This window comes from Nerophis lumbriciformis, linkage group LG01 (assembly GCF_033978685.3).
Source record: "Nerophis lumbriciformis linkage group LG01, RoL_Nlum_v2.1, whole genome shotgun sequence".
In the NCBI taxonomy this organism is placed as follows: Eukaryota; Metazoa; Chordata; class Actinopteri; order Syngnathiformes; family Syngnathidae; genus Nerophis; species Nerophis lumbriciformis.
Window position 1 is genome coordinate 27,853,488 of NC_084548.2, and position 27,863 is coordinate 27,881,350.

General features: G+C 40.9%; 1 protein-coding gene across 1 annotated transcript in view; it reads right to left on the reverse strand.

The window, feature by feature from the left end:
• nid2a (nidogen 2a (osteonidogen)) overlaps positions 1-27,863 on the reverse strand; it is a 129,558-nt gene that overhangs the window by 6,790 nt on the left and 94,905 nt on the right. The window contains exons 33-51 of the mRNA XM_061978517.1: positions 21,690-21,823; positions 21,517-21,622; positions 21,305-21,429; positions 19,946-20,051; positions 19,714-19,841; positions 19,535-19,640; positions 19,327-19,451; positions 18,723-18,828; positions 18,515-18,639; positions 18,337-18,442; positions 15,719-15,846; positions 15,549-15,654; positions 15,334-15,458; positions 15,153-15,258; positions 10,912-11,041; positions 10,718-10,818; positions 10,465-10,637; positions 10,263-10,392; positions 6,315-6,486 (exon numbers count right to left, since the gene is read on the reverse strand). Of these exons, the coding sequence (XP_061834501.1) occupies positions 6,315-6,486; positions 10,263-10,392; positions 10,465-10,637; positions 10,718-10,818; positions 10,912-11,041; positions 15,153-15,258; positions 15,334-15,458; positions 15,549-15,654; positions 15,719-15,846; positions 18,337-18,442; positions 18,515-18,639; positions 18,723-18,828; positions 19,327-19,451; positions 19,535-19,640; positions 19,714-19,841; positions 19,946-20,051; positions 21,305-21,429; positions 21,517-21,622; positions 21,690-21,823 (2,338 nt within the window). The remainder of the gene's footprint in view (positions 1-6,314; positions 6,487-10,262; positions 10,393-10,464; positions 10,638-10,717; positions 10,819-10,911; positions 11,042-15,152; positions 15,259-15,333; positions 15,459-15,548; positions 15,655-15,718; positions 15,847-18,336; positions 18,443-18,514; positions 18,640-18,722; positions 18,829-19,326; positions 19,452-19,534; positions 19,641-19,713; positions 19,842-19,945; positions 20,052-21,304; positions 21,430-21,516; positions 21,623-21,689; positions 21,824-27,863) is intronic.

Here is a 27,863-nt window from a genome sequence, read left to right on the forward strand (position 1 = left end):
TGGAGGTAATCCTCCTTTTTCATTGTCTCATTTAAAGCACCAGTTCAATTGGCAGCAAATCAGGCCCAAAGCATAATACTACCACCACTATGCTTGACGGTAGGCATAGCGTTCCTGGGATTAAAGGCCTCACCTTTTCTCCTCCAAACATATTGCTGGGTATTGTGGCCAAACAGCTAAATTTTTGTTTCATCTGACCGCAGAACTTTCCTCCAGAAGGTCTTATCTTTGTCCATGTGATCAGCAGCAAACTTTAGACGAGCCTTAAGGTGTCGCTTCTGGAGCAAGGGCTTCCTTCTTACATGGTAGCCTCTCAGTCCATGGCGATGCAAAACACGCTTGACTGTGGACACTTACACCTGTGTTCCAGCAGCTTCCAATTCATTGCAGACCTGCTTTTTGGTGGTTCTCGGTTGACTCTTGACTCTTAAGTCAGGACTTTGGAAAGGCCATTCTAAAACCTTAATTCTAGCCTGATTTAGCCATTCCTTGACCACTTTTGACGCATGTTTGGGGTTATTGTCCTGTTGGAACACCCAACTGCGCCTAAGACCCAACCTCCGGACTGATGATTTTAGATTGTCCTGAAGAATTTGGAGGTAATCCTCCTTTTAAATTGTCCCATTTAAAGAACCAGTTCCATAGGCAGAAAATCAGGCCCAGAGCATAATACTACCACCACCATGATTGACGGTAGGGTGGTGTTCCTGGGATTAAAGGCCTCACCTTTTCTCCTCCAAACATATTGCTGAGTATTGTGGCCAAACAGCTCAATTTTTGTTTCATCACCACAGAACTTTCCTCCAGAAGGTCTTATCTTTGTCCATGTGATCTCAGATGAAACAAAAATTGAGCTGTTTGGCCACAATACCCAGCAATATGTTTGGAGGAGAAAAGGTGAGGCCTTTAATCCCAGGAACACCATGCCCACCGTCAAGCATGGTGGTGGTAGTATTATGCTCTGGACCTGTTTTGCTGCCAATGGAACTGGTGCTTTAAATGGGACAATGAAAAAGGAGGATTACCTATAAATTCTTCAGGACAACCTAAAATCATCAGCCCAGAAGTTGGGTCTTGGGCGCAGTTGGGTGTTCCAACAGGACAATGACCCCAAACACACGTTAAAAGTGATCAAGGCTTAATCAGGCTAGAATTAAGGTTTTAGAATGGCCTTCCCAAAGTCCTGACTTAAACGTGTGGACAATGCTGAAGAAACAAGTCCATGTCAGAAAACCAACAAATTTAGCTGAACTGCACCAAGTCATGGCAAACATTATTGATCATAAATCTGCTTTGAACCATTTACACCATTTCGAGACAAATATGCAGTTTGAAGGGTGAACTTTGCTTGTTGGTTGAAAGGTAAAAAAAAAAATGATAAAATGCTTTTTATCATAAATGACAGCAAACATAAATAAATGATAAATGGGTTGTACTTGTATAGCGCTTTTCTACCTTCAAGGTACTCAAAGCGCTTTGACACTATTTCCACATTCACCCATTCACACACACATTCATACAGTGATGGCGGGAGCTGCCATGCAAGGCGCTAACCAGCACCCATCAGGAGTAAGGGGTGAAGTGTCTTGCCCAAGGACACAACAGACGTGACTAGGATGGTAGAAGGTGGGGATTGAACCCCAGTAACCAGCAACCTTCCGATTGCTGGCACGGCCACTCTACCAACTTCGCCACGCCGTCCCCAGGTAGCGTCTGTGTGGATGCGTCACCATCAGGCTACGCACATTATATGTTGCATCTGCAATTTAAGTAAACAACAACAACCAAACTAATCAGCTAATCAAAGCAGGTACTGTGTGAGAGTTTGAGTGTTTGGGGGCTGCTTTTTATCATAAATGACAGCAAACATAAATAAATGATAAATGGGTTGTACTTGTATAGCGCTTTTCTACCTTCAAGGTACTCAAAGCGCTTTGACACTACTTCCACATTTACCCATTCACACACACATTCACACACTGATGGAGGGAGCTGCCATGCAAGGCGCTAACCAGCACCCATCAGGAGCAAGGGTGAAGTGTCTAGCTCAGGACACAACGGACATGACGAGGTTGGTACTAGGTGGGGATTGAACCAGGGACCCTCGGGTTGCGCACGGCCACTCTCCCACTGCGCCATGCCGTCCCATAACATGTGTCGAGTTTGTCGGCGATGGACATTTAATACACACCACATGTGCTATCATGTTACACACACACACAAACACACATTCTTGTATTTGTTACCTTCTTGAGACCTTCGAAAAATGCCGACCTCTTTAGGACCACCCTTTCTAGATATATTACGATTTGTATTGACAACATTATTAATATATACATACTATGTAAATATAAAAAAGGTGAGCTTTTAGTTCATTTTTTAAATTTTACATTTTTTGTTTGTAATTGGTTTTTAATTTTCATTATTTACTTCAAGTTATTACAGTATGTCTCTAAATTAGTTTTAATACATTTTTGCCAAAGGGGGCGGAATTCAATTTCTTACACACACTTGTTATTACATATGTTGGCCAGAGGGGGAGCACTTCAAATTTTTACACACACTTGTTATTTCATATGTTGACCAGAGGGTGGGGGGGGCACTTTTATAACCGACACACAGTCAATTTAAAACATCCCTCCTTTTTTGGGACCACCCTAATTTTGATAGAATTCACCACCAGGAGTGCAAATGAGACATTCTTTATTACCGTATTTTTCGGACTATAAGTCACAGTTTTTTTCATAGTTTGGCCGGGCTTCAGTGTGACTTATATATGTTTTTTCCATCTTTATAATGCATTTTCGGCAGGTGCGACTTATACTCCAGTGCGACTTATACTCCGAAAAATACGGTTCATGCAATGGTTTTCCGTATTGCGACCATGATTTATGTCTTAACATGTTCACCGGTCCTCATATGGAAGATACTTTTCCTTGTTGATGTCTCATGAAGGGTAGAAATACAAGAACACACACACACTTTATAGTAGTTAATCAGTTTGAAAACCAAGGTGCTCGTGCTCATACCTGTTTGCCTCATATCATTTCAGTGTGTGTAGGCATGACAGGCACATGCTACAAAAACAAACATAAGTGTAGCCATGTGAAGCCATAATTACCTCGGGGTAACACACACACGTACATGCATACAGTTGGCCTGGCCTCAAAAATGTACATAAAGTTTTAAGTTTTGGCTCACAGCTGTTGTGTTTAATGACGGATTTAGCGCACAATGCACTGTGGTTGTATTTCTAAACCACACACACATAGTTGCTGGTGATATGTGATTAGTAGCAATGATGTAAAACAGATGTTATTCTTTAGCGCTGACTGATGATGGCCTTGTGTTCTCACTTTGTGTGTGTGTATGAATGTGCGAGTGTGTGTTCACGAGCCTTGGCAGCTGTCACGGAGCGAGCACGAGAATGTCTTACAGATAGCCAACACATGTTGCTAAATGCAGTGATTGTATGTGAGAACACGTCTGGCCCTCAGCATATTGTACACATCTAATATATTCATTATCAATGATAGTAAAAATGGTACCTTGGTTGTCGGTATTAACGTATTTTCCGGACTATTAGGCGCACATAAAATCTTTTTTTTCTTCTCAAAACTCGACAGTGCACCTTATAACCCGGTGCGCCTAATGTGCAGAATAATTCTGGTTTTGCTTACCAACTTTGAAGCAAATTTATTTGGTACATGGTGTAATGATAAGTGTGACCAGCAGATGGCAGTCAAAAATAAGAGATTCGTGTAGACTGCAATATGATGGCAATATGACTCAAGTAAACAACACCAACATTTTATACAGTCGCGATCAAAAGTTTACATACACTTGTAAAGAACATAATGTCATGGCTGTCTTGAGTTTCCAATACTTTTTACAACGCTTATTCTTTTATGATAGAGTGATTGGAGCACATACTTGTTGGTCACAAAAAACATTCATGAAGTTTGGTTCTTTAATGAATTTATTATGGGTCTACTGAAAATGTGACCAAATCTGCTGGGTCAAAAGTATACATACAGCAATGTTCATATTTGGTTACATGTCCCTTGGCAAGTTTCACTGCAATAAGGCGCTTTTGGTAGCCATCCACAAGCTTCTGGCAAGCTTCTGGTTGAAGTTTTGATCACTCCTCTTGAAAAAATTGGTGCAGTTCAGCTAAATTTGTTGGTTTTCTGACATGGACTTGTTTCTTCAGCATTGTCCACATGTTTAAGTCAGGACTTTGGGAAAGCCATTCTAAAACCTTAATTCTAGCCTGATTTAGCCATTCCTTTACCACTTTTGACGCATGTTTGGGGTTATTGTCCTGTTGGAACACCCAACTGCGCCCAAGACCCAACCTCTGGACTGATGATTTTAGGTTGTCCTGAAGAATTTGGAGGTAATCCTCCTTTTAAATTGTCCCATTTAAAGAACCAGTTCCATAGGCAGCAAATCAGGCCCAGAGCATAATACTACCACCACCATGATTGACGGTAGGAGTGGTGTTCCTGGGATTATACATCTCACCTTTTCTCCTTCAAACATATTGCTGTGTATTGTGGCCAAACAGCAAAATTTTTGTTTCATCTGACCACAGAACTTTCCTCCAAAAGGTCTTATCTTTGTCCATGTGATGTCAGATGAAACACAAATGGTATACTTTTGACCCAGCAGATTTGGTCACATTTTCAGTAGACCCATAATAAATTCATAAAAGAACCAAACTTTATGAATTTTTTTTGTGACCAACAAGTATGTGCTCCAATCACTCTATCACAAAAAAATAAGAGTTGTAGAAAGTATTGGAAACTCAAGACAGCCATGACATTATGTTCCTTACAAGTGTATGTAAACTTTTGATCGCGACTGTATGTTCCATTGAAAATATAGAACATTACACATGGCGCTTAAAAATCTATCAAAATATTTGGTCCAACTTTGGTAAACTATGAAGCCGCACTGCTTGATGTGCTTCAACATACGAGTATTATTATGGTGTGTGTATAAGGTAAGACATATTATCTGGCGTTTTGTTTCGCAATATTATGCAAAAACGTTTCTTTCCTTCTGGTACTTGCTGATCTGTATTTGGGATCTGCATGAGTCCTGAAAAATTGCGTGCATCCGCCTTTGTAGTTCGTGTAGTCCATAATAATATGACTCCTTTGATGGGCCCTATAATCCAGTGCGCTTTATATATGAAAAAAGATCAAAAATAGACCATTCATCGGCAGTGTGCCTTATAATCCGGTGCGCCCTATGGTCCGGAAAATACGGTAATCTGTTGCAAGGGATCTGTTGAAAACTGAATTGTGTGAAAACCGAAGCGATGTTTCCATAAGCAATAATTTAAAATGTTAAAAAATATGAACACAAAACACATTTAAATAGAGTAATTATAGTTTTACATTCAGAAAACAATATGAAATACATAAATAATTGAGGGATGAAATGTATAAATGAAGATTTGACATCGCTTCTACTATTTTAGACTGTTGTTGGCGATGACGACGGTGAGCGGAGAGAGCAGAGAAAGGGGAAGAGCCACATACCTTCCTTCTTGAAATATAACAAAAGTAGTTTTTTTATCATCTTGAGAATATAGCTAGAGTCCGCCCAATTCTCTGTCAGAGCAACATGAAGACGCTAATGCATGCTTTTATTACAAGTCTACAAGTATAGATTATTGTAACTCCCTGCTTTCTGGTCTTCCTAAAAAGGTTATTGCACCTTTGCAATTACTCCAAAATTCTGGCTCACATTACACCAGTTTTAAAATCTCTGAATTGGCTCTCCGTGTGTTTCAGGATCAATTTTAAAGATTATTTTAATAGTTTGTAAATGTTTTTATGGTATTGGGCCTTCTTATCTTTAAGATTTGTTTACATAAAGTAATACAACCACACATATGTGTGAGTCAGCTTTACAACAAAAAAACTCAACACTGTTCTAACTCCGCAACTTTAAGCACTTAAGTGCAGTCTTGATGCAGGAACTTATTTTCCTGGCAATCTGAGCATGTCAGGTTCGTTTAAAGTGGGGAACTGCAAGCAGCACAAGACAATTCATGACTGGACTCCAAAAAACTACATAGGACAGCCGGTAAACGCCATATTACCCTTGATTGTTTGGCTCGACTGGGTGTACACACTTAGTATAAATCCTTCTTAAAACGAAATAGTGTATGTACACGTTTGGTGAAAATGTTCGCCTAACACTGAATCATACTAAAACCAGGGCGTATGAAAACCAAGGCATCATTGTATATTCTTAGATATTCCACCAGGAGGCGAACGCAGCAGAATGGACTTTACCCAGTGGACGAGACCACGATGATGGCCCGGGGGTTGACAAGTTGGGTGTCAAAAAGCGTCCTCCTATCGCTGCCGTCCAGGTTGGACCTTTCGATCAGGTCGGGGTTAGAATCCACCCAGAACATCAGCCTTCGCTTTACATCCACAGCCAAACCTTCTGGACTGACCAGATCTACAAGGAGCAGATCATTGATAACAGCATTGACATGATGTGTGTGAGAGCTATGACAGTCTTGCACGTGTGTGTGTGTGTGTGTGTGTGTGTGTGTGTGTGTTTAAGCTAACTATAAAATAAAGAGTTTAATTTTTGCCTCGATGATAAGGTATGTTTCTTTTAAAATTTAAAAGAACAGTAAACCTTTAAAAAGGTAAGATTTGTTATGTTTTGTGGCTCCTGACTAGTTTTTATTAGTTTAAGAGGGGGAACAAATGGCTCTTTTCTTATTAAAGATTCCTGACCCCTGTTGTGAAATATTTTGATAGTTATTAGACAACCATGTTATTACTTTATCCATCCATCCATCATCTGCCGCTTATCCGAGGTCGGGTCTCGGGGGCAGCAGCCTAAGCAGTGAAGCCCAGACTTCCCTCTCCCCAGCCACTTTGTCCAGATCCTCCCAGGGGATCCCGAGGCGTTCTCAGGCCATCCGGGAGACAAAAGCTCCCCAACGTGTCCTCCTACCGATCGGATGTGCTCTAAACACCTTCCCAGTCCGGGGCGCATCCTGACCAGATGCCCAAACCACCTCATCTGGCTCCTCTCGATGTGGAGGAGCAGCGGCTTTACTTTGAGCTCCTCCCGAATGACAGAGCTTCTCACCCTATCTCTAAGGAAGAGCTCCGCCACCCAAAGGAGGAAATTCATTTCAGCAGCTTGTACCTGTGATCTTGTGCTTTTGGTCAAAACCCAAAGCTCATGTCCATAGGTGAGTTTGGGGAATGTAGATCAACCGATAAAATGAGTGCTTTGCTTTCAGGCTCAGCTCCTTCTTCACCACATCGGATCGATGCAGGGTCTGCATCACTGCGGACGCCGCACCGCACGTCGATCTCATGATCCACTCTTCCTTCACTTGGGGCAAAATCTTCTCCCCAACCTGGAGATGGCACTCTACCCTTTTCCGGACGAGAGCCATGAACTCGTACTTGGAGGTGCTGATTCTCATCCCAGTCGCTTCACACTCGGCTGCGAACCAATCCACTGAGAGCTGAAGATTCTGGCCAGATGAAGCCAACAGGACCACATCATCTGCAAAAAGAAGGCACCTAATACTACAGTCATCAAACCGGATCCTCTCAACGCCCTGACTGCGCTGAGGAATTCTGTCCATAAAAGTTATGAACAGAATGGGTGACAAAGAGCAGCCCTGGCGGAGTCCAACTCTCCTATGCAGACCATGCTCTGACACCGATCATACAGGGACCGGACCGCCACAATCAGACGGTCCAATACCCCATACTATCTGAGCACTCCCCACAAGAATTCTAGAGGGACACGGTCGAATGCCTTGTCCAAGTCTACAAAGGACATGTAGACTGGTCGGGCAAACTCCCATGCACCTTCAAGGACCCTGCCGAGAGTATAGAGCTGGTCCACAGTTCCACAACCAGGATGAAAACCACACTGCTCCTCCCGAATCCGAGGTTTAAATACCTGACATAGCTTCCTCTACATTGCACCTGAATAGACCTTACCGGGAAGGTTGAGGAGTGTGCTCCCACGATAGTTGGAACACACACCATCTGGTTCGCCTTCTTAAAGAGAGGACCCACCACCCCGGTCTGCCAATCCAGAGGCACCTCCCCCGATGTCCACGCAATGCTGCAGAGTCATGTCAACCAAGTGAGCCCCACAGCATCTACTCAGTGGCCTAGTGGTTAGAGTGTCCGTCCTGAGATCGGTAGGTTGGGAGTTCAAATCCCGGCCGAGTCATACCAAAGACTTTAAAAAATGGGACCCATTACCTCCCTGCTTGGCACTCAGCATCAAGGGTTGGAATTGGGGGTTAAATCACCAAAATGATTCCCGGGCGCAGCCACCGCTGCTGCCCACTGCTCCCCTCACCTCCCAGGGGGTGATCAAGGGTGATGGGTCAAATGCAGAGAATAATTTCGCCACACCTAGTGTGTGTGTGACAATCATTGGTACTTTAACTTTAACTTTTAGAGACTTAAGGAACTCCGGGCAGATCTCATCCACCCCTGGGGCACTGCCACCAAAGAGCTTTTTAACTACCTCGGCAACCTGAGCCCTATAGATAGGAGAGCCCACCGCAGACTCTCCCGGCACTGGTACTTTACTGTTACTTAGTATCAATGTCCAGCGCCTCCCTCGGGACATGTTCAAAGTTCTTATGGAGATGGGAATTGAAACTCTCTGACGGGAGACTCTGCTAGACACTCCCAGCAGACCCTCACAATGCCTTTGGGCCGGCCAGGTCTGACCGGCACCCTCCCCCACAATCGGAGCCAACTCAATAATAGGTGGTGATCTGTAGAAAGCACAGCCCCTTTCTTCACCTGACTGCCCAAAATATTAGACCTCAAATCCAATGACACCACTACAAAGTCGATCATCGAACTGCGGCCTTGGGTGTCCTAGTACCAAGTGCACATATGGACACCCTTATGTTTGAACATGGTGTTTGTTATGGACAATATGTGACAAGCATAAAAGTCCAATAACAAAACACCACTCTGGTTCAGATCCGGGCGGCCGCTCCTCCCAATCACGCCTCTCCAGGTTTTACTGTCGTTGTCAATGTGAGCGTTGAAGTCACCCAGCACAACAAGGCAATCACCTGAGGGGATCCACAAAGGGCAGGTATTCTGAGCAGCTGTTTGGTGCGTAAGCACAAACAACAGTCAGGACCCGTCCCAACACCTGGAGGCGGAGGGAAGCTACCCTCTTGTCTACTGGGTTGAACTGCAACGTACAGGCTTTGAGCCAGGGGGCAACAAGAATTGCCACCCCAGCCAGTCTTCTGTCAATGCTTGCAATGCCAGAGTGGAAGAGAGTGCAGCCCCTCTCACGGGCACTGGTTCCAGAGCCCCTTGCTGTGTGTCGAACTAAGTCCAATTAGATCTAGCCGAAACTTCTCCACCTCGCGCAGCAGCTCAGGCTCCTTCCCCCCCAGCAAGGTGACGTTCCACGTTCCAAGAGCTAGCTTCTGTAGCCGAGGATCAGACAGCCAAGGACCATGCCTTTGGCTGCCACCCAGCTCACACTACACCCGACCTCTATGCGTGGTGAGACCATTGTTACTATTTTGAATTGTTATGTATTATTTGTAAATTGTGTTTGTTAATAATATTATTATTATTGACAATATTTTTTTATTTTTATTAATGTATATATACATATATATATATATTTATATATATATATCCATCCATGTTCTACCGCTTGTCCCTTTTGGGGTCGCGGGGGGTGCTGGAGCCTATCTCAGCTGCATTCGGGCGGAAGGCAGGGTACACCCTGGACAAGTTGCCACCTCATCACAGGGCCAACATAGATAGACAGACAACATTCACATTCACTAGGGCCATATGTGTGTGTGTATGTATATATATATATATATATATATATATATATATATATATATATATATATATATATATATATATATATGTATATATATATATATGTATGTATATATATATATATATATATATATATATATATATATATATATATATATATATATATATATATATATATATATATATATATATATATAATGCATAATGTACCTTTTTGTTTTGTAAATGATATTTTGTCCACACACAAAAGGAGACTTGGCTAAGCGTAGACACGCAACAGGGATTAGAGTTACAATCACACATAATTTTGAAAAAGCTGATTTAAAGCCAATCCAAGCAATAATTCATATTTGATTTCCGAGCATGTAAATGCAGGAGTGTGTGTGTGTGTGTGTGTGTGCTTACTTGAGTTGATGAGTATCTCTGGCTCAGCTCCTGGTGATAATGCTGCTCTATTAATGGAGCGTGCAGACAAATCCGTCCAATATACTTTGTTCTCTTTGCAGTCGTAGGATAAACCGACCACGATGGATCCCTGCACACACACATGCATGATCATTACAATGGATTATAAAACAGTTCATGAATAATACAAATATGCTTTTACATGTAGGGTCAGTATTGTTTTGGAGCGGCTTGCATCCAGTCTGGTCCCGTTGAGGGGAAGTGCTCCTATCTTCTGCCCCTGAGCGTAAAGTAATGTGACCGCCCCGTTAGGGGGTGGAGTCACATCTGGGCGGGGGTAAGGACGCACAGTGGGTGGGGCCACTGAGGGAAGGCCTGCAGGAAAAAGTCGGTAGAAAAAACGTAGGTTGGCGATTGTAGAGTCGTGTTAGGTTCAATGAGGATCCAACACTCACATGCAGGTTTGACGGCCTCATGTGACCTGGTGCCAGGAACCTCTCGCCCATCCTGGTCCACACACCAGCAGTAGGTGGTCTCGCCATAGCACTGGACCGAACTGAAAGGTGGCAAGGATTAAACAGAGGCTTGCAAACAAGAAAAGGCCTTCATGGTGCTGCAGTGGCACTGAGAACAGATCTTAGTGAACTACCTGAACTGTCCTTCAGGCTCACACTGGGGAAGGTACTGTTGAGGCTCTGGCTTCCCACCATAGTGCTCCATTAAGCTGGTCCTCCATCGCTCGCACACACTCTCGGGACGCTGGGTCGGAGACACGTGGACTGTCAGGGACACATGAGAAAACATTTTTTAGAATGATCCTTTGGTCTTATTCTGTCCGAAGGGACAGTGTAGGCCTACAGCAGGGGTGTCAAACTCATTTTAGCTCAGGGGCCGCATGGAGTAAAAGCTGTGCACACGCGGGCCTGACTATTAAAATCATGGCATTAAAACTAAAAAATAAAGACAACTTTAGATTGTTTTCTTTGTCTTACTTTGGCCAAAAATAGAACAAACACATTCTGAAAATATTACAATAAAAATATAGAAAAAAATACCGGCAGCGGTAAAGAAGAAGAAAGTGAATGAATGTTTATAACTTAATACATGTACATATGCATAAAAAGTTTTTTTTTGGATGAATTAAGTAACGGTTATGACAACCTCTTTCCAAAACACAATATAGGATGTGAGATATAACAGGATAATGCATACATTTATCATTTGTTTTCAAAACAATTACAAAGAAGTGGGACCCCAAAAATTTACTGTGGGACCCCATTTTTATGACTGGATGGGGTCCCTGGTACCCCATTTTGAAAATTCCTAGCGCCAACACTGATGGAGTATTGGTGCATGCAAAATAGCAGCAGGCGGCTGTGGCCTGCAGGCCGGATCTAATACTAATCAAATATCAGGGTTTCCCGCAGCGCTTTGTTGTTAAGGCGGCCGCCTTAACAACAAAGAGCCACCGCCAAACTAAAGTCTTAACAACCTGCTCTGCTTAGTTGTGCCTCTGTCAGTACGTCTCTGCAGCACCCAGCATTGTCCCACCCACAGAACCATCTGATTGGTTACACGCAGAGCGGTAACAGCCAATCAGCAGTGCGTATTCAGAGCGCATGGAGTCAGTGCTCACCGCACAGGCAGAAAGGAGAGACGGTGGAGTGAGCAGAAATATGTTTTTTAGCAGGTAAGCATAAGGCAGCGGACTCTCCCCAAATTATAATAAACACTTCCAAGTCAACTACTAGTAACATCACTATGAGCCCTTTGACGTTCTACAAACCCCGTTTCCATATGAGTTGGGAAATTGTGTTAGATGTAAATATAAACGGAATACAATGATTTGCAAATCATTTTCAACCCACATTCAATTGAATGCACTACAAAGACAAGATTTTTGATGTTCAAACTCATAAACTTAATTTTTTTTTTTTGCAAATAATAGTTAACTTAGAATTTCATGGCTGCAACATGTGCCAAAGTAGTTGGGAAAGGGCATGTTCACCACTGTGTTACATGGCCTTTCCTTTTAACAACACTCAGTAAACGTTTGGGAACTGAGGAGACACATTTTTTTAAGCATCTCAGGTGGAATTCTTTCCCATTCTTGCTTGATGTACAGCTTAAGTTGTTCAACAGTCCGGGGGTCTCCGTTGTGGTATTTTAGGCTTCATAATGCGCCACACATTTTCAATGGGAGACAGGTCTGGACTACAGGCAGGCCAGACTAGTACCCGCACTCTTTTACTATGAAGCCACGTTGATGTAACAGGTGGCTTGGCATTGTCTTGCTGAAATAAGCAGGGGCGTCCATGGTAATGTTGCTTGGATGGCAACATATGTTGCTCCAAAACCTGTATGTACCTTTCAGCATTAATGGCGCCTTTACAGATGTGTAAGTTACCATGTCTTGGGCACTAATACACCCCCATACCATCACAGATGCTGGCTTTTCAACTTTGCGCCTATAACAATCCGGATGGTTCTTTTCTTCTTTGGTCCGGAGGACACGACATCCACAGTTTCCAAAAACAATTTGAAATGTGGACTCGTCAGACCACAGAACACTTTTCCACTTTGTATCAGTCCATCTTAGATGAGCTCAGGCCCAGCGAAGCCGATGGCGTTTCTGGGTGTTGTTGATAAACAGTTTTCGCCTTGCATAGGAGAGTTTTAACTTGTACTTACAGATGTAGCGACCAACTGTAGTTAATATCAGTGGTTTTCTGAAGTGTTCCTGAGCCCATGTGGTGATATCCTTTACACACTGATGTCACTTGTTGATGCAGTACAGCCTGAGGGATCGACGGTCACGGGCTTAGCTGCTTACGTGCAGTGATTTCTCCAGATTCTCTGAATCCTTTGATGATATTACAGACCGTAGATGGTGAAATCCCTAAATTCCTTGCAATAGCTGGTTGAGACAGGTTTTTCTTAAACTGTTCAACAATTTGCTCACGCATTTGTTGACAAAGTGGTGACCCTCGCCCCATCCTTGTTTGTGAATGACTGAGCATTTCATGGAATCTACTTTTATACCCAATCATGGCACCCACCTGTTCCCAATTTGCCTGTTCACCTGTGGGATGTTCCAAATAAGTGTTTGATGAGCATTCCTCAACTTTATCAGTATTTATTGCCACCTTTCCCAACTTCTTTGTCATGTGTTGCTGGCATCAAATTCTAAAGTTAATGATTATTTGCCAAAAAAAAGTTGTTTATCAGTTTGAACATCAAACATGTTGTCTTTGTAGCATATTCAACTGAATATGGGTTGAAAATGATTCGCAAATCATTGTATTCCGTTTATATTTACATCTAACACAATTTCCCAACTCATATGGAAACGGGGTTTGTACTACAACTACAAGTAACTATGAATACACTACTACAAGTACTACAAAACCAAGAAACAAAGAGTACACTGATAAAAGTACTATAACTACAATAGTGTTACAACTCCAAGAAACTACAAGTACACTACTACAAGGACTACAACTCCAAGAAACTACTACTGCCACTACAACTACAAACAACTACTAGTTCTACAAGAACAAAAAACTAAGAGTACACAAATAAAAATACTACAACTACCACAGTGTTACAACTACAATAAACTACAAGTACACTATTAAAAGTACTGCAACTACAATAATTTGCAAGTACACTACTACAACGACTCCAAGAACAAGAAACTAAGAGTACACAAATAAACGTACTACAACTACCATGGTGTTACAACTACAATAAACTAAAAGTACTACAACAAAAAGAAACTAGGAGTACTTCTACGAGTAGTACATCTTCAAGAAACTACAAGTACACCACCACAAATAGTACAACTACCGTATTTTTCGGAGTATAAGTCGCACCAGAGTATAAGTCGCACCTGCCGAAAATGCATAATAAAGAAGGAAAAAAAAACATATATAAGTCGCACTGGAGTATAAGTCGCATTTTTGGGGGAAATTTATTTGATAAAACCCAACACCAAGAATAGACATTTGAAAGGCAATTTAAAATAAATAAAGAATAGTGAACAACAGGCTGAATAAGTGTACGTTATATGAGGCATAAATAACCAACTGAGAACGTGCCTGGTATGTTAACGTAACATATTATGGTAAGAGTCATTCAAATAACTATAACATATAGAACATGCTATACGTTTACCAAACAATCTGTCACTCCTAATCGCTAAATCCGATGAAATTTTATATGTCCAGTCTCTTACGTGAATGAGCTAAATAATATTATTTGATATTATACAGTAATGTGTTAATAATTTCACACATAAGTCGCTCCTGAGTATAAGTCGCACCCCCGGCCAAACTATGAAAAAAACTGCGACTTACAGTCCGAAAAATACGGTACAAGAAAATAGGAGTACACTTATATGAGCACTACAACTACAAAAAATGTCTGATCTTAGTTCATGCCAACAATAGTTTCTTCACCAAGTACAAAACCTCCTTTTTTTGTTGTCATGAAATACTTTATTAGGGCTGAAAGACATGCACACTCGTCTTACCTTGTAAAATATCTAATAAAAGCCCTTTATGCTATCAGAAAGACTGCGTATGTTTTGCTGGACGAAGGATGATGATGTTTATGAATATGAAAGGATAAAAAAAACAAGCACATGACAGTTGTTAGTGTGTGTGTCAAGCTAAAAAAGCAAATAAAAATCCTGATCTGCTTTGGTTGACACGGGAACTGCCGACAGTTTTATTTGCTAGACACACTCTTTAAATCTAAAAATAGTTTCTCGCAAGAACATCATTCAACCTGTGTGTGTGTGTGCCTATGTACGTGTGTGTGTGTGTGAAGGACAGGTTCCAAAAGGACATAAAACCGTAGTGTGTATAAAGAATGATCTCAGCGTACCATGTCTGTGACAGTCCACTGGAGAAATAGCCGGTGGAGTTCTAGTTCCTGTTATCTCCTGACCGTTGTTGTCCACGCACCAACAATGTCCGGTGGAACCATGACACTGATATGAAAGGATAACGTGAGAACACCAAACAGCACACACAAATATTACATGCATGAAAATTACATGTTTAACCTGTTGAGGTGTGTATTGTCCATTAGCATCACATTCAGGTACAAAAGCTCCAACAAGAGGATAACCTTCTGGACTGGTGGTCTGGACTCGGTCTCTGTGATGCTCACAGTGGCTTTTAGGATGTCCTGTCAAGTACATTTCACAGTTATATATGAACTGAAAATATAAGATGAAATATTTTAGAGGATAAAATAAAACATTTAGCTTTAGCTCACGTGGTTTATCACAATCCATTGGTGTTGTACCAGGTGGAGTTCTGGTTCCTGGTCTTTCTTGTCCTTGACTGTCCACACACCAACAATGTCCACTGGAACCATGACACTGAAATACACTCCGGTCATCTACTGTACATGATATATGGCGTATATACCACACTTGTATTTACCTGTTGAGGTGTGTATTGTCCATTAGCATCACACTGAGGTACAAATGCTCCCACTAGAGGATAACCTTCAGGACTGGTGGTCTGGACTCCGTCTCTGTGATGCTCACAGTGGGTTTTAGGACGTTTATCTGAAGATGTAAAACTAATTTTATTAAGTAGACAACACAAACAATTCCTTAACATTGATTCTAATGGGATACAAAAAAAAATGGGTGTCCCTAAAGTATATTATTCAAGCTCATACTATATTTTGTATTCATCTTTATTGTTGTATTAATTATTTAATTGTTTTTTATAAAAATAAATAATTATGTAATTTATTAATAAAAAAAAATCATTATTATTTAAATTGAACATCTTTGAATGTTGGATATGGATATGATACATCCAAACTTTAGGGACAGGTAAATATTAATGATAACTGACACAATTCATCAGAGATAATAAAAAGACTCAAAATAATATGAAAGTCAAATCCACGGCACGTTCGCACACCCACAACTTTTATCAATGCAATCTCCCCTCTCACAAGTAAAGATAACTTTTATCTTTCTCAAAATAAACAACTGGAAATCGGAAATATTCCACAAAGTCAGAGAAAACAGGCCAGAACACAAATGCTGAGTATGAACGCACGCTAGTGTGCCAACAAAAACATGGCGTGTGTTCTTTTTCACGGCAAAGTTCAGATGTATCATGAGTTAAATCAATGTGGAAATTTGCGATGCCTCACGCCAACTTCATGGCTGGCGTACGTGAGCTTCTACATAGTGTAGATTCTTTGGTGACACTTAGAGGGGATGCTGGGAAACTGTTTTAATAAACAAATGTGAGCAATTACTTTAGAGATGCTACCTCAGTAGAAGCATTTAAGTCCCATCTTAAAACTAATTTGTATAGTCTAGCCTTTAAATAGACCCCCTTTTTAGACCAGTTGATCTGCCGTTTCTTTTCTTTTCTCCTCTGCCCCCCGCTCCTCGGGACCCGGGGTGGTTGGGGACATCTCTGCGCTGCTGACCCGTCTCCGCTCGGGATGGTTTCCTGCTGGCTCCACTATGGACTGGACTCTTACTATTATGTTGTATCCACTATGGACTGGACTTTCGCTGGTATGTTGGATCCACTATGGACTGGACTTTCACAATATTATGTCAGACCCACTCGACATCCATTGCTTTCGGTCTCCCCTAGAGGGGGGGGGTTACCCACATATGCGGTCCTCTCCAAGGTTTCTCATAGTCATTCACATCGACGTCCCACTGGGGTGAGTTTTCCTTGCCCTTATGTGGACTCTGTACCGAGGATGTCGTTGTGGCTTGTGCAGCCCTTTGAGACACTTGTGATTTAGGGCTATATAAATAAACATTGATTGATTGATTGATACTTCCCAGACTAAGTGATCAGCGACACAAAGCACTGCAAATCAAAACGGTTAAAACATTAACTTATTTATCATTTATTTATTTATAACTGTTTTAGCAGTCTTAGAATACTTTGTAAATGGTGCAATATGAAGACAGTGTGTTTTAGGAGAAAGAAAATATTTCCTTGTTGATGACTTGCTGAATTGTGTTTTTTGTCATTTACGCAATATAACAGTGGAGGTTCGAACGTTTGGGCTGGTAACTGTTGGCTCAGTGGTTCGTGACACGGTCTTGTGTTGGAAAGGATTTGAAATGAAATCAGACCCTGTTTAGACATGCTTCAATTTTTGTTTTTCATCGATATAATGGTGAATAGTGATGAAAAAACCTTACTTTTCCCCATTTCCCGGTAATTTACGATTATTACAAATCAGAAAGTTGACAGTTATGGACTGTGCTAGTCCCTTAAGTTAAAGTTAAAGTACCACTGATAGTCACACATACACCTCTGCATTTGACCCATCTCCTTGTTCCGCCCCTTGGGAGGTGAGGGAAGCAGTGAGCAGCAGCGGTGGCCACGCTCGGGAATCATTTTGGTGATTTAACCCCCAATTCCAACCCTTGGCGCTGAGTGCCAAGCAGGGAGGTAATGGGTCCCATTTTTATAGTCTTTGGTATGACTAGGCCGGAGTTTGAACTCACAACCTACCAATTTCAGGGCGAACACTAGCCACAAGGCCACTGAGCAGGTTCTGAGCCAAGCCATACCAGCCGCGTGGGACGTAATTATCGTTATGTCAGCCAAGCCGGTGTTCCGAATGTAATTCAAGCTAATAACTGCACACATGTTGCTATAAAATTATTACATAATGAATTTGTGTATTTTAACATGAATCCATTTGATAAATGTATATGTGATTCACAAATGCTATGAACCAACGTTGTGGTGATGTGGCCTGGTTTAACACACAATTAGTACATTGTGAGTGAAAGGATGGTTGGAGACAGATGAGATTACAAGATGACACTGCTTGATGGCTGGCTTCTTGGTGAGTCTGTGTTTTTTAATGGAGTTGTCGTAATATAAATCCCTTGATGTATACATTATAATATATCTGGATATTTTTGTGCATACGTTTTCTGTATTTAAGCACAAGTAGGAAATCCATGCAAGTCTTTGTACATGAGGCCCCAGGATAAGGAGAGAGAATTAATGACAGCTCCTACAATGTCTATCGGCTGAGCATTTTGTACCTGGTTTATCACAGTCTGTTGGTGTTGTACCAGGAGAAGTTCTGGTTCCAGGTCTTTCCTGTCCTTGACTGTCCACACACCAACAATGTCCAGTCGAGCTATGACACTAAAATACAAATTAGGTTTGGATTAAACAAAATGTATGAAAGACACAATTGTCTAACACTTATAGTATTACCTGTAGAGGTATGTATTGTCCATTAACATCACATTGAGGTACAAAAGCTCCCAACAGCGGATAACCTTCAGAACTGGTGGTCTGGACTCGGTCTCTGTGATGCTCACAGTGGCTTTTAGGACGTTCTGTCAAGTATATTTTTGATAATTATACATGGAGATAAAATATGATTAGGTCAGTACAAAACAAAGTTTTAGCATTGGCTCACCTGGTTTATGACAGTCCGTGGGTGTTGTACCAGGTGGAGTTCTGGTTCCAGGTCTTTCTTGTCCTTGACCGTCCACACACCAACAATGTCCACTGGAACCATGGCACTGAAATACATTAATAATAAATTAGGTTTGGGTAAACTATCCAACGTCTCCTTTGTCTCCCCTGGGGTCTCCTCCTGGCTGGGCATGTTCGGAAAGCCTCACCAGGAAGGCATCTAAAAAACATCTACACTAGATGCCCCAAGCCAACAGTGGCTCTACTCTGAGATCCTTCTGGTTGACTTAGCTTATTTTAACCGCTTGTATCTGCAATCTTGCTCTTTTGGTGACTATCCAAAGCTTGTGACCATAGATGACAGTAGGAACATAGATCCAACGGTAATTCTAATGCCTTAGCTCTCGCTTCACTGCAATGGTCCATTACAGAGACCACATTACTACAGACACTTGGTCAATCGGTTCGTTGATTTCACACTCTTGCCATTGCTCATGAACAAGACTGCTATTCATGGTCTCCTACACCTTGGGCAATAATTTAAGCCCACTCTTTCAAAGCATGCGGATGCCAAAACACAATTCCTTGACAGATGCATTGTTTACCTGTTGAGGTGTGTATTGTCCATTAGCATCACACTGAGGTACAAAAGCTCCCACTAGAGGATAACCTTCTGGACTGGTGGTCTGGACTCTGTCTCTGTGATGTTCACAGTGGCTTTTAGGACGTTCTGTCAAGTACATTTCAGAGTAAAAAGTTATGGTAAAATATGATTAAGTCATCATAGAGTATAGAAAAAAAGCTTTAGCTCACGTGGTTTATCACAGTTCATTGGTGTTGTACCAGGTGGAGTTCTGGTTCCTGGTCTTTCTTGTCCTTGACTGTCCACACACCAACAATGTCCAGTTGAGCCATGACACTGAAATACAAATTAAGTTTAAATTAACAAAAATGTAATAAAGACACATTTCCATGACCCTTGTTATATTTACTTGTTGCGTTCTGTATTGTCCTGTAGCATCACATTGGGGTACAAATTCTCCAACTGGAGGATACCCTTCTAGACTGGTGGTCTGGATTCTATCTCTGTGATGCTCACAGTGGCTTTTAGGACGTTCATCTAAGGATGTAAAACTCATTTTAGAAAGCAGAAAAATTGTCATAAATGCAATACTTCCAGCATAGCATCAATGACAGTGACAGACAATAAAATGGCTTTCTCACCTGGTTTATCACAGTTCACAGAGGTTGTACCAGGTGGAGTTCTAGTTCCAGGTCTTTCTTGTCCTTGACTGTCCACACACCAACAATGTCCACTGGAACCATGACACTGAAATACATAAATAATACATTAGTTTTGGGTGAACAATGCAGCATCTCATATGTTTCCCCTAGGGTCTCCTCCTGGCTGGGCATGATCAGAAAGCCTCACCAGGAGGGCATCCAAGAGGCATCTACAATAGATGCCTCAGCCACCTGACTTCTCTCAAAGGAACAGTGGCTCTACTCCAAGTTCCTTCTGGGTGACTGAGCTCCTAACCCCATCTTGGAGGATGAGTCCAGCCATCCTACAGAGAAAACCCCTTACAGCTGCTTGCATACGCAATCTTGCTCTTTTGGTTACTACTCAAAGCTTGTGGCAATAAGTGAGAGTAGGAACATAGATCAAACGGTATATCAAGAGCCTTGTCTTACGGCTCAGCTCTCTCTTCACCGCAATGTTCCGGTACAGTGGCCACATTACTGCAGACACTTCGTCGATCTATTGCCTTCCTTGCACATGAACGAAACCCCAATGCATTAACTAGTCTACCTTCAGCAGGAACCGGAACCAAATCTATTAAGTGCAATGAAACCTTTTTCGACTGAGAGCCATGGCTTTATATTTAGAGGTGTTGAGTCTCATCCCAGAAGTGTCACACTGAAGTGCAAACCATCCCAGTAAACACTGAAAGTGATAGCTTAATGAGCCCATCAGGATCAGATCATACGAAAACAACAGAGACCAGATCTTGAGGCCTCCAAACCGGACAAGCTAACGCCTTGTCTGCATGTACAAATTATGTCTGTAACAATTTCAGACAGAACTGGTAACAAAGGGCAGCCTTGGCGTAGGTCAACTTTCACTGTGAACAGGCTTGACTTACAATTAGCAATGCAAACAAGGAACCTGTTTGTCCAAGAACCGAATGGCACGTAATAGTGTGCCGCTAAACCCATACCTTCGAAGCACCTCCAACAGGACACTGCAAAGAAAACGGTCAAATGTTTCATGTCCACAGAGCACAGAGCAGTACCTGTTAGCTGCTATAGAAGTTTGTGCTTAGTAAAACTCCTTCTATAGTTTTAGGGCCCTCGTACAATTTATTGTGTCAAACCATCGGTCTTTTGGGTTGCAACCACAGCTCAGATCGGCCACCTATGGCCTGCCAGGTCTATCCCGCAACATTCTCCGTCATTTAATCAAATGTATTACCAATTGGTGATTAGTTGACAGCTCAAGCCCCCTTTTCACCCATCCAAGACATTAGGACATCAAAACGGGTATACAAAAGACAAGTCCTTGACACTTGTAGTGTTTACCTGTTGAGGTGTGTATTGTCCATTAGCATCACATTCAGGTACAAAAGCTCCAACTATAGGATAACCTTCTGGACTGGTGGTCTGGACTCCGTCTCTGTGATGCTCACAGTGGGTTTTAGGGTGTTCTGTCAAATACATTACAGAGTTATAAATTTACTGAACATGTAATATGGTCATTAAAAGGATAAACGAAAGATTTAGCATCAGCTCACCTGGTTTATCACAGTCTATTGGTGTTGTACTAGGAGGAGTTCTGGTTCCAGGTCTTTCTTGTCCTTGACTGTTCACACACCAACAATGTCCAGTCGAGCCATCACACTGAAATACACATAAGTCATTTACTGTACATGATATATGAAATAGATGCCGCATATGCAGTATTTACTTGTTGAGGTGTGTATTGTCCATTAGCATCACACTGAGGTACAAAAGCGCCCACGAGAGGATAACCCTCTGGACTGGTGGTCTGGACTCTGTCTCTTAGATGCTCACAGTGGGTTTTAGGATGTACAGATTCCTCTGATTGAAAACACAGAAAATACAGCATGTCATACAAACAATTGTGTATGTTTTTTGCAGTCTTTTAAAGGTGTTAAATGTGTTCTCTACAACGTTGTACTTCAAGTTCCTATAAAATGTTTTCAATGTATTCTTGTAATTAAAATACCACCCTGCGTAAAACCCTCTGTCCATGCACAACAGCCACAATTACAGTATGAGGGGACAGCTTGTTTATTTCTTAGTTCTTGTGTATTTCTATTACAAGCTGTTTGACAACAAAGAAAAAGAAAAACGGTAGGAACTTTCAAGTTGCAGCAACTTTTGTGAGGCATCTGTGTGCCGAAGAATGCTGATTAGTGGAACAATCTTGCAGTGCTTTTACTCAGCCGTAGTGTTTAAACTAGTTTGCAGTATAAAGCTGTTTATTTACTTCTATGCTGTAAGCTAAGACACATGGGCAAGCTCTTTTAAACATATTTACCAGTGACGTGCAGTCACTGGAGGCAGGTGAGGCGGGGCCTCACGTTCCATCATGAAAAGAAAAAAAAAGTAAAAAGAAAAAAAAAATAATTAATTGTTATATGTATCCAGTGATTATACTATAAAGTTATTTTCCATTTAACTTCACCAGTTTTAGATTATTTTTATTCAAAATCGCTGAATTTTCACATTTGCCCTTCAAATACTGAGAAAAGACGGTGCGGTGAACAGCAGCCAGTTGAGGCACGTCACTGCGTTGTGCCTCACCATGGATTGCGGACTCGGCTAACTGCTGGCCTGCTGTGCAGTGAGACCGTATTGCTATATGAACTATATTATACATTTTCATAGTTTAGTTAGCTGAGGTATATAATGTACAGTGTATTTTGTCAACAACTGTATGTGTGTAACGTATTTCTTGTGCTGAGCGATCATAAAACGGCTGCAAAAGACGCACTGGCTGAGGCTCGCAGTAATCCTGCCTCCTGCACCCCCGCCGTAGAATGCACCCCCTGACGGGAGTGTTGTATCAACTAAAGCCCACACTTAAACTTTCTACGTGCAAGATTGAATCTATTTAAAAAAGTTATTTAATAAGAAGCCAAAAAGTGCAAAAACAATAATGTTCGTGTTGGAGGAGTTGTGAATGACTGCTGGGCCACAACATTAGGTACACCTGCAGACTGCAGGTGTACCTAATTCACAACTCCTCCAACACGAACATTATTGTTTTTGCACTTTTTGGCTTCTTATTAAATAACTTTTGTAACCTATTTTTATGGGCTTTCCTCTTTGTGATGTTAAGTTCCTGTTATGCGCTGTTATACAGTATATGCCTTAAGCTCTTATTTTGAAGGCGCTAAGAGCGGAAGTGATGTGTGGAGTGGAGCGGAGGTTTTTGAAAGAAGGTAAATAAAGTGGTCCCCGTGTAAACTGGAGCCTCCGTGTTTGTTATTTTGTAGTTTCATACAGTATTGGCGACATTTATAAACCCTCGGTTACACTTTTTTAAATAGATTCAATCTTGCACGTGGAAAGTTTAAGTGAGGGCTTTAGTTGATATAACACTCCCGTCAGGGGGTGCATTCTACGGCGAGGGTTCATTAATCCAGCACAACAGCGGCACATGGACTTCATTTATAAGTAAAGGTAAGACCATAATAACGTTTTTTTTATTAAATGTGCTTTTTTGTGTGCTACAGTTTGTATGTGTAAAGTTAAAGTTAAGTTAAAGTACCAATGATTGTCACACACACACTAGGTGTGATGAAATGTGTCCTCTGCATTTGACCCATCCCCTTGTTCACCCCCTGGGAGGTGGGAGGAGCAGTGGGCAGCAGCGGCGCCGCGCCCGGGAATATTTTTTGGTGATTTAACCCCCAATTCCAACCCTTGATGCTGAGTGCCAAGCAGGGAAGAATGCTGGTATGAGCTTTTAAACATAACCCGTTAACTGCTGTCAATCAAATGGTGAATAAGATACTCTTTAGGGTTCATATGTTTGTAAATCTGACTGTGATGAAGTCAGTGCCTCACCAGCCATGAACCTCACCGCACGTCACTGGTATTTACAGAGCAATATGCAGAATTAGCAGAACTTTCAAGCGGTGACTCAAAACAGTGGAGTATGTGCAAGAATGTCTGACAACCTAATGGATTTGCATACAGGATAAAAGCTAAAACAAATTGTTGAAAAGCTGAAGAAACCTTATAAGAAAATGAAAAATAGTTGCAATAGATGACCAATTTGAGCTGCTCACCGGGACTGCGATCTCGTTGTTCCAGCATATATGCCAAAATAGAAGCGTGCGGCACAAAGGTAAATCTTTATTTTTTACCTTTAAAGTTGATTGATTGGTTTGTTGGTGTCAGTATAAAGTAGGGCTGTCAAACGATTAAAATATGTATCGCGATTAAGCACATTAGGTCATAGTTAACTCAAAATTAATCGCAGATAGGTATAATTTTTCATCATTAATAAGTGTACCCTAGACAGATCATTTTCAGCATAGGGGGTCTATCCCAGCTGTAATCTGTGATATTTCTACCTGAATAAATGCTTCTGATATTCTGTACATTACATGTTGTACAAGTTAATGTTCTTCATATTGCTTCAGGACAATGTTTTAACCTTCTCTATTAATGAATACAATAGGCCTGCTAACCATTCTGTAGTTGAGGACTTGACCAGAACATGTTATAAAAGTATTTACACAATATTTTAGCCAGCCAGAAAAATCCCACCCCACACCGCCCTCATATTCCTAAACTGATGTACTAGCATTACTTTAGGTGCAAATATCACAGAATAACATTACAAAATATCTCTGACAAAGCATGATTGTAATGTAAGACAATTTTATTTTGTTAATGTCAGGGTTTCCCCTAAATTGCTAAAATACCTGTGGCGGTGGAGACGTGGTCAATATGACTCATCGCATGATTTGATATGATGCATATATTTTTTAAAAGGCAAAAAATGTGAATATACATTTAAAACAAATCTGTTATTACTAAGTGTAGTATTAACATAAACATTTTTTTTTTTACATAATATCGATATGTTATATTTTTAAATTATTGCTGCTAATTGTATGTATCTAAATATATTGTTGAGATTTTTGTTTTAAATTGATTTTGGTTTTAAAGAGATTTAATCCTTTTAGTCAATCTTTCATTAATAAAAAAGGACTGGCAACAAATCTAACATCTATTTTTGGTATTATTGGTGACTGTACTCATGTTTTAAAGACTGATTGGATTCTATCACACTATGTCTGTGACGAAAAGCGAGCTATGTCACACTTGCTTCGCGTTGCTGGGAGCCTTTCTCTCATTGTCATCTCAACTTGTGAAGATCGCTGTCCGCGGTTATATCTCCAACATACTAAAGTAGGTCCATGCGCAGACACGCCGTCTCCGCTCCAAACAACACCGTGCGTATAGCTTACGTCATCACAACATTGGTTTCGGAAGCAGTGTTCCGGTGCTTAAAGTAAGTCAGACTTTGTTTGTTTTCTCCTGGACGCTTCAATACATTATAATACTTCATTTTGTTAGGTGTGGCGGCTAATATGAAGCCGTACATTAAGGAGAAACCCTAAATGTAGTTAAATCGGAAGTATAGCGTAGCGCTTTTATTTTGAAGCAAAGTGTGTGATTGTTTTGAGAAAGTGTCTTCACATGTTTTAATGTCGGATCGACAGTTTACAATCAAGTCTCCTTTAGACTTTTATGTCATCTTACTTATCTGAAGCAGTCACAGTAACAATCTAAATGTTATGTTATCACGGCACCTTAACCGTAATCTGAACGTGGAAGTGAAGCACCACCCACCTCTAGAACAACGCGCACAGCAGGTAGTTTGTGCAGGGATGTCGCCTCTTCTTACGGCAAAAAGTTGTCATTTTTTGTCCGAAGAACAACTTGTTATGGCTTGGAACCTGATATTTACATAATGTGCCCTTTTCTGTAGCCATTTCTGCTCACTTGTACCTTATCAGTACCAAGTGAACTGCAGCAAAGTTTCCCCGCTACGGCACAACAGGAGTGTCAAAAAGGAAGTGTTTGCGTTAATCGCCTGGAAAAAATGTTTGTGATAAATTTATAATTAATGCGTTATTATTGACAGCCTTTGTATAAAGTATATTTACCAATAGTAATACAAGTATTATTGATCAGTGTTAGACTAACTGGTCTTACTATATTTACTATATTACTATATTTCTTTAATGAATACATAGAAAAAATAGCAAGGAAAATATCGCTTTCAGGCTTTATGACATAAACGTGCCATGGAAAGTCTAACGTGACGTATTTGTCATAATAGCAACAATGTTTATGACACAATCAATAAATGTCACTGTTTCAATGAACTCATGTTGTTTGTTCACATCAAAGTACATATAATTTACTACACTAAAAAAAGTTGTTTTCAGATAAGTAATACATTTATTATGAACAATGTAACATATACAGTATGTGACGTCACAAATATTTCACATCGATTACAAACAAACAGCATTATTGTCATCTGTGTTGTATCCACTATTATTTAACTGGAACATATTTTTAAACTTCACTATGTTATGCTTCTGTTTCTGTATGTAAAGGTTTACATGTACATTAAAAGTACAGTCTAGTCTTAGGTCTTACATATTATTTTTTCCCGTCATAAACACAAGCATTCATGTGTTTATTGCAACTATAGAGCGTGTTTATGCAGACATTCCAAAGTAATGACCTGAATCGTACAGCACTTATAAGGGTGATGAAAATGTGATATCTTGTGGTGTGTGTCATTGCGTTAAATGATGGGGTTCAAAGGTCAATGTTTAGCAAGAAATCCTTGGAGAACCCTGACATCATGAGACAATACATCTGCTGCAACAGAAGACAGTTTTGCAGGACAAGTCACTATTTATAGCTTGCAGCACTTTGTAAAAATACAAGAAAACAAAAAGAAAAAACTAAAGAGAAAATACTAATAGGGTTAGAGTTAGTTGTGTGTATTGAAACACAAGCAAATTGCATACCACGCAAAGCCGAGCTACTGAGCTTGTGGTTGGAAGATTACATTTGTTAAATAAATAAAATATTGAGTGCCATCCATTTAGCGTCTTTGCTTTCATGCATAAACAGAATAAATTGTCAGAACACGCACACGACTGTGGAGGAGGAGATGCAAATGTACCATTTTGCAATGTGATTTATCAAGTGTGAAACTGTGACAGCCGCTGTTTTTGCGTGTGTACGCACAGATGGGTGTGGTCATTGTGGTGGGAAGGAGGCAATCGGTGCAATGACAGACGACGGAACGAAATAATCCTTCATGCATGATTTGACATTGTTTCAGAAAAAAAAATAGTAGTAGTAGTGAAAATAGCTGACTTAGAGTCTATTCAGAAATGCCATTATTGAACTGCTACATGACTTTGGGGCTGTTTCGGAGCCATCATACAGCCAAACAAACATTCCCTATCTTCTCTGAAAAACTCCTGCAACGCTAAATATTCTTGTGTCTGAATCATTCCAACGCACCATCGCAGTTAGTGCCGGCGTCTTCCAGAATATGTTTTTGGTGTGATGTCCCACTTGTTGAATGCTGTGTTACACAGGATGACCAAGTACAAACCCAGTTTCCATATGAGTTGGGAAATTGTGTTAGATGTAAATATAAACGGAATACAATGATTTGCAAATCCTTTTCAACCCATATTCAGTTGAATGCACTATAATAACAAGATATTTGATGTTCAAACTCATAAACTTTGTTTTTTTTTTGCAAATAATAATTAACTGAGAATTTCATGGCTGCAACACGTGCCAAAGTAGTTGGGAAAGGGCATGTTCACCACTGTGTTACATGGCCTTTCCTTTTAACAACACTCAGTAAACGTTTGGGAACTGAGGAGACACATTTTTTAAGCTTCTCAGGTGGAATTCTTTCCCATTCTTGCTTGATGTACAGCTTAAGTTGTTCAACAGTCCGGGGGTCTCCGTTGTGGTATTTTAGGCTTCATAATGCGCCACACAATTTCAATGGGAGACAGGTCTGGACTACAGGCAGGCCAGTCTA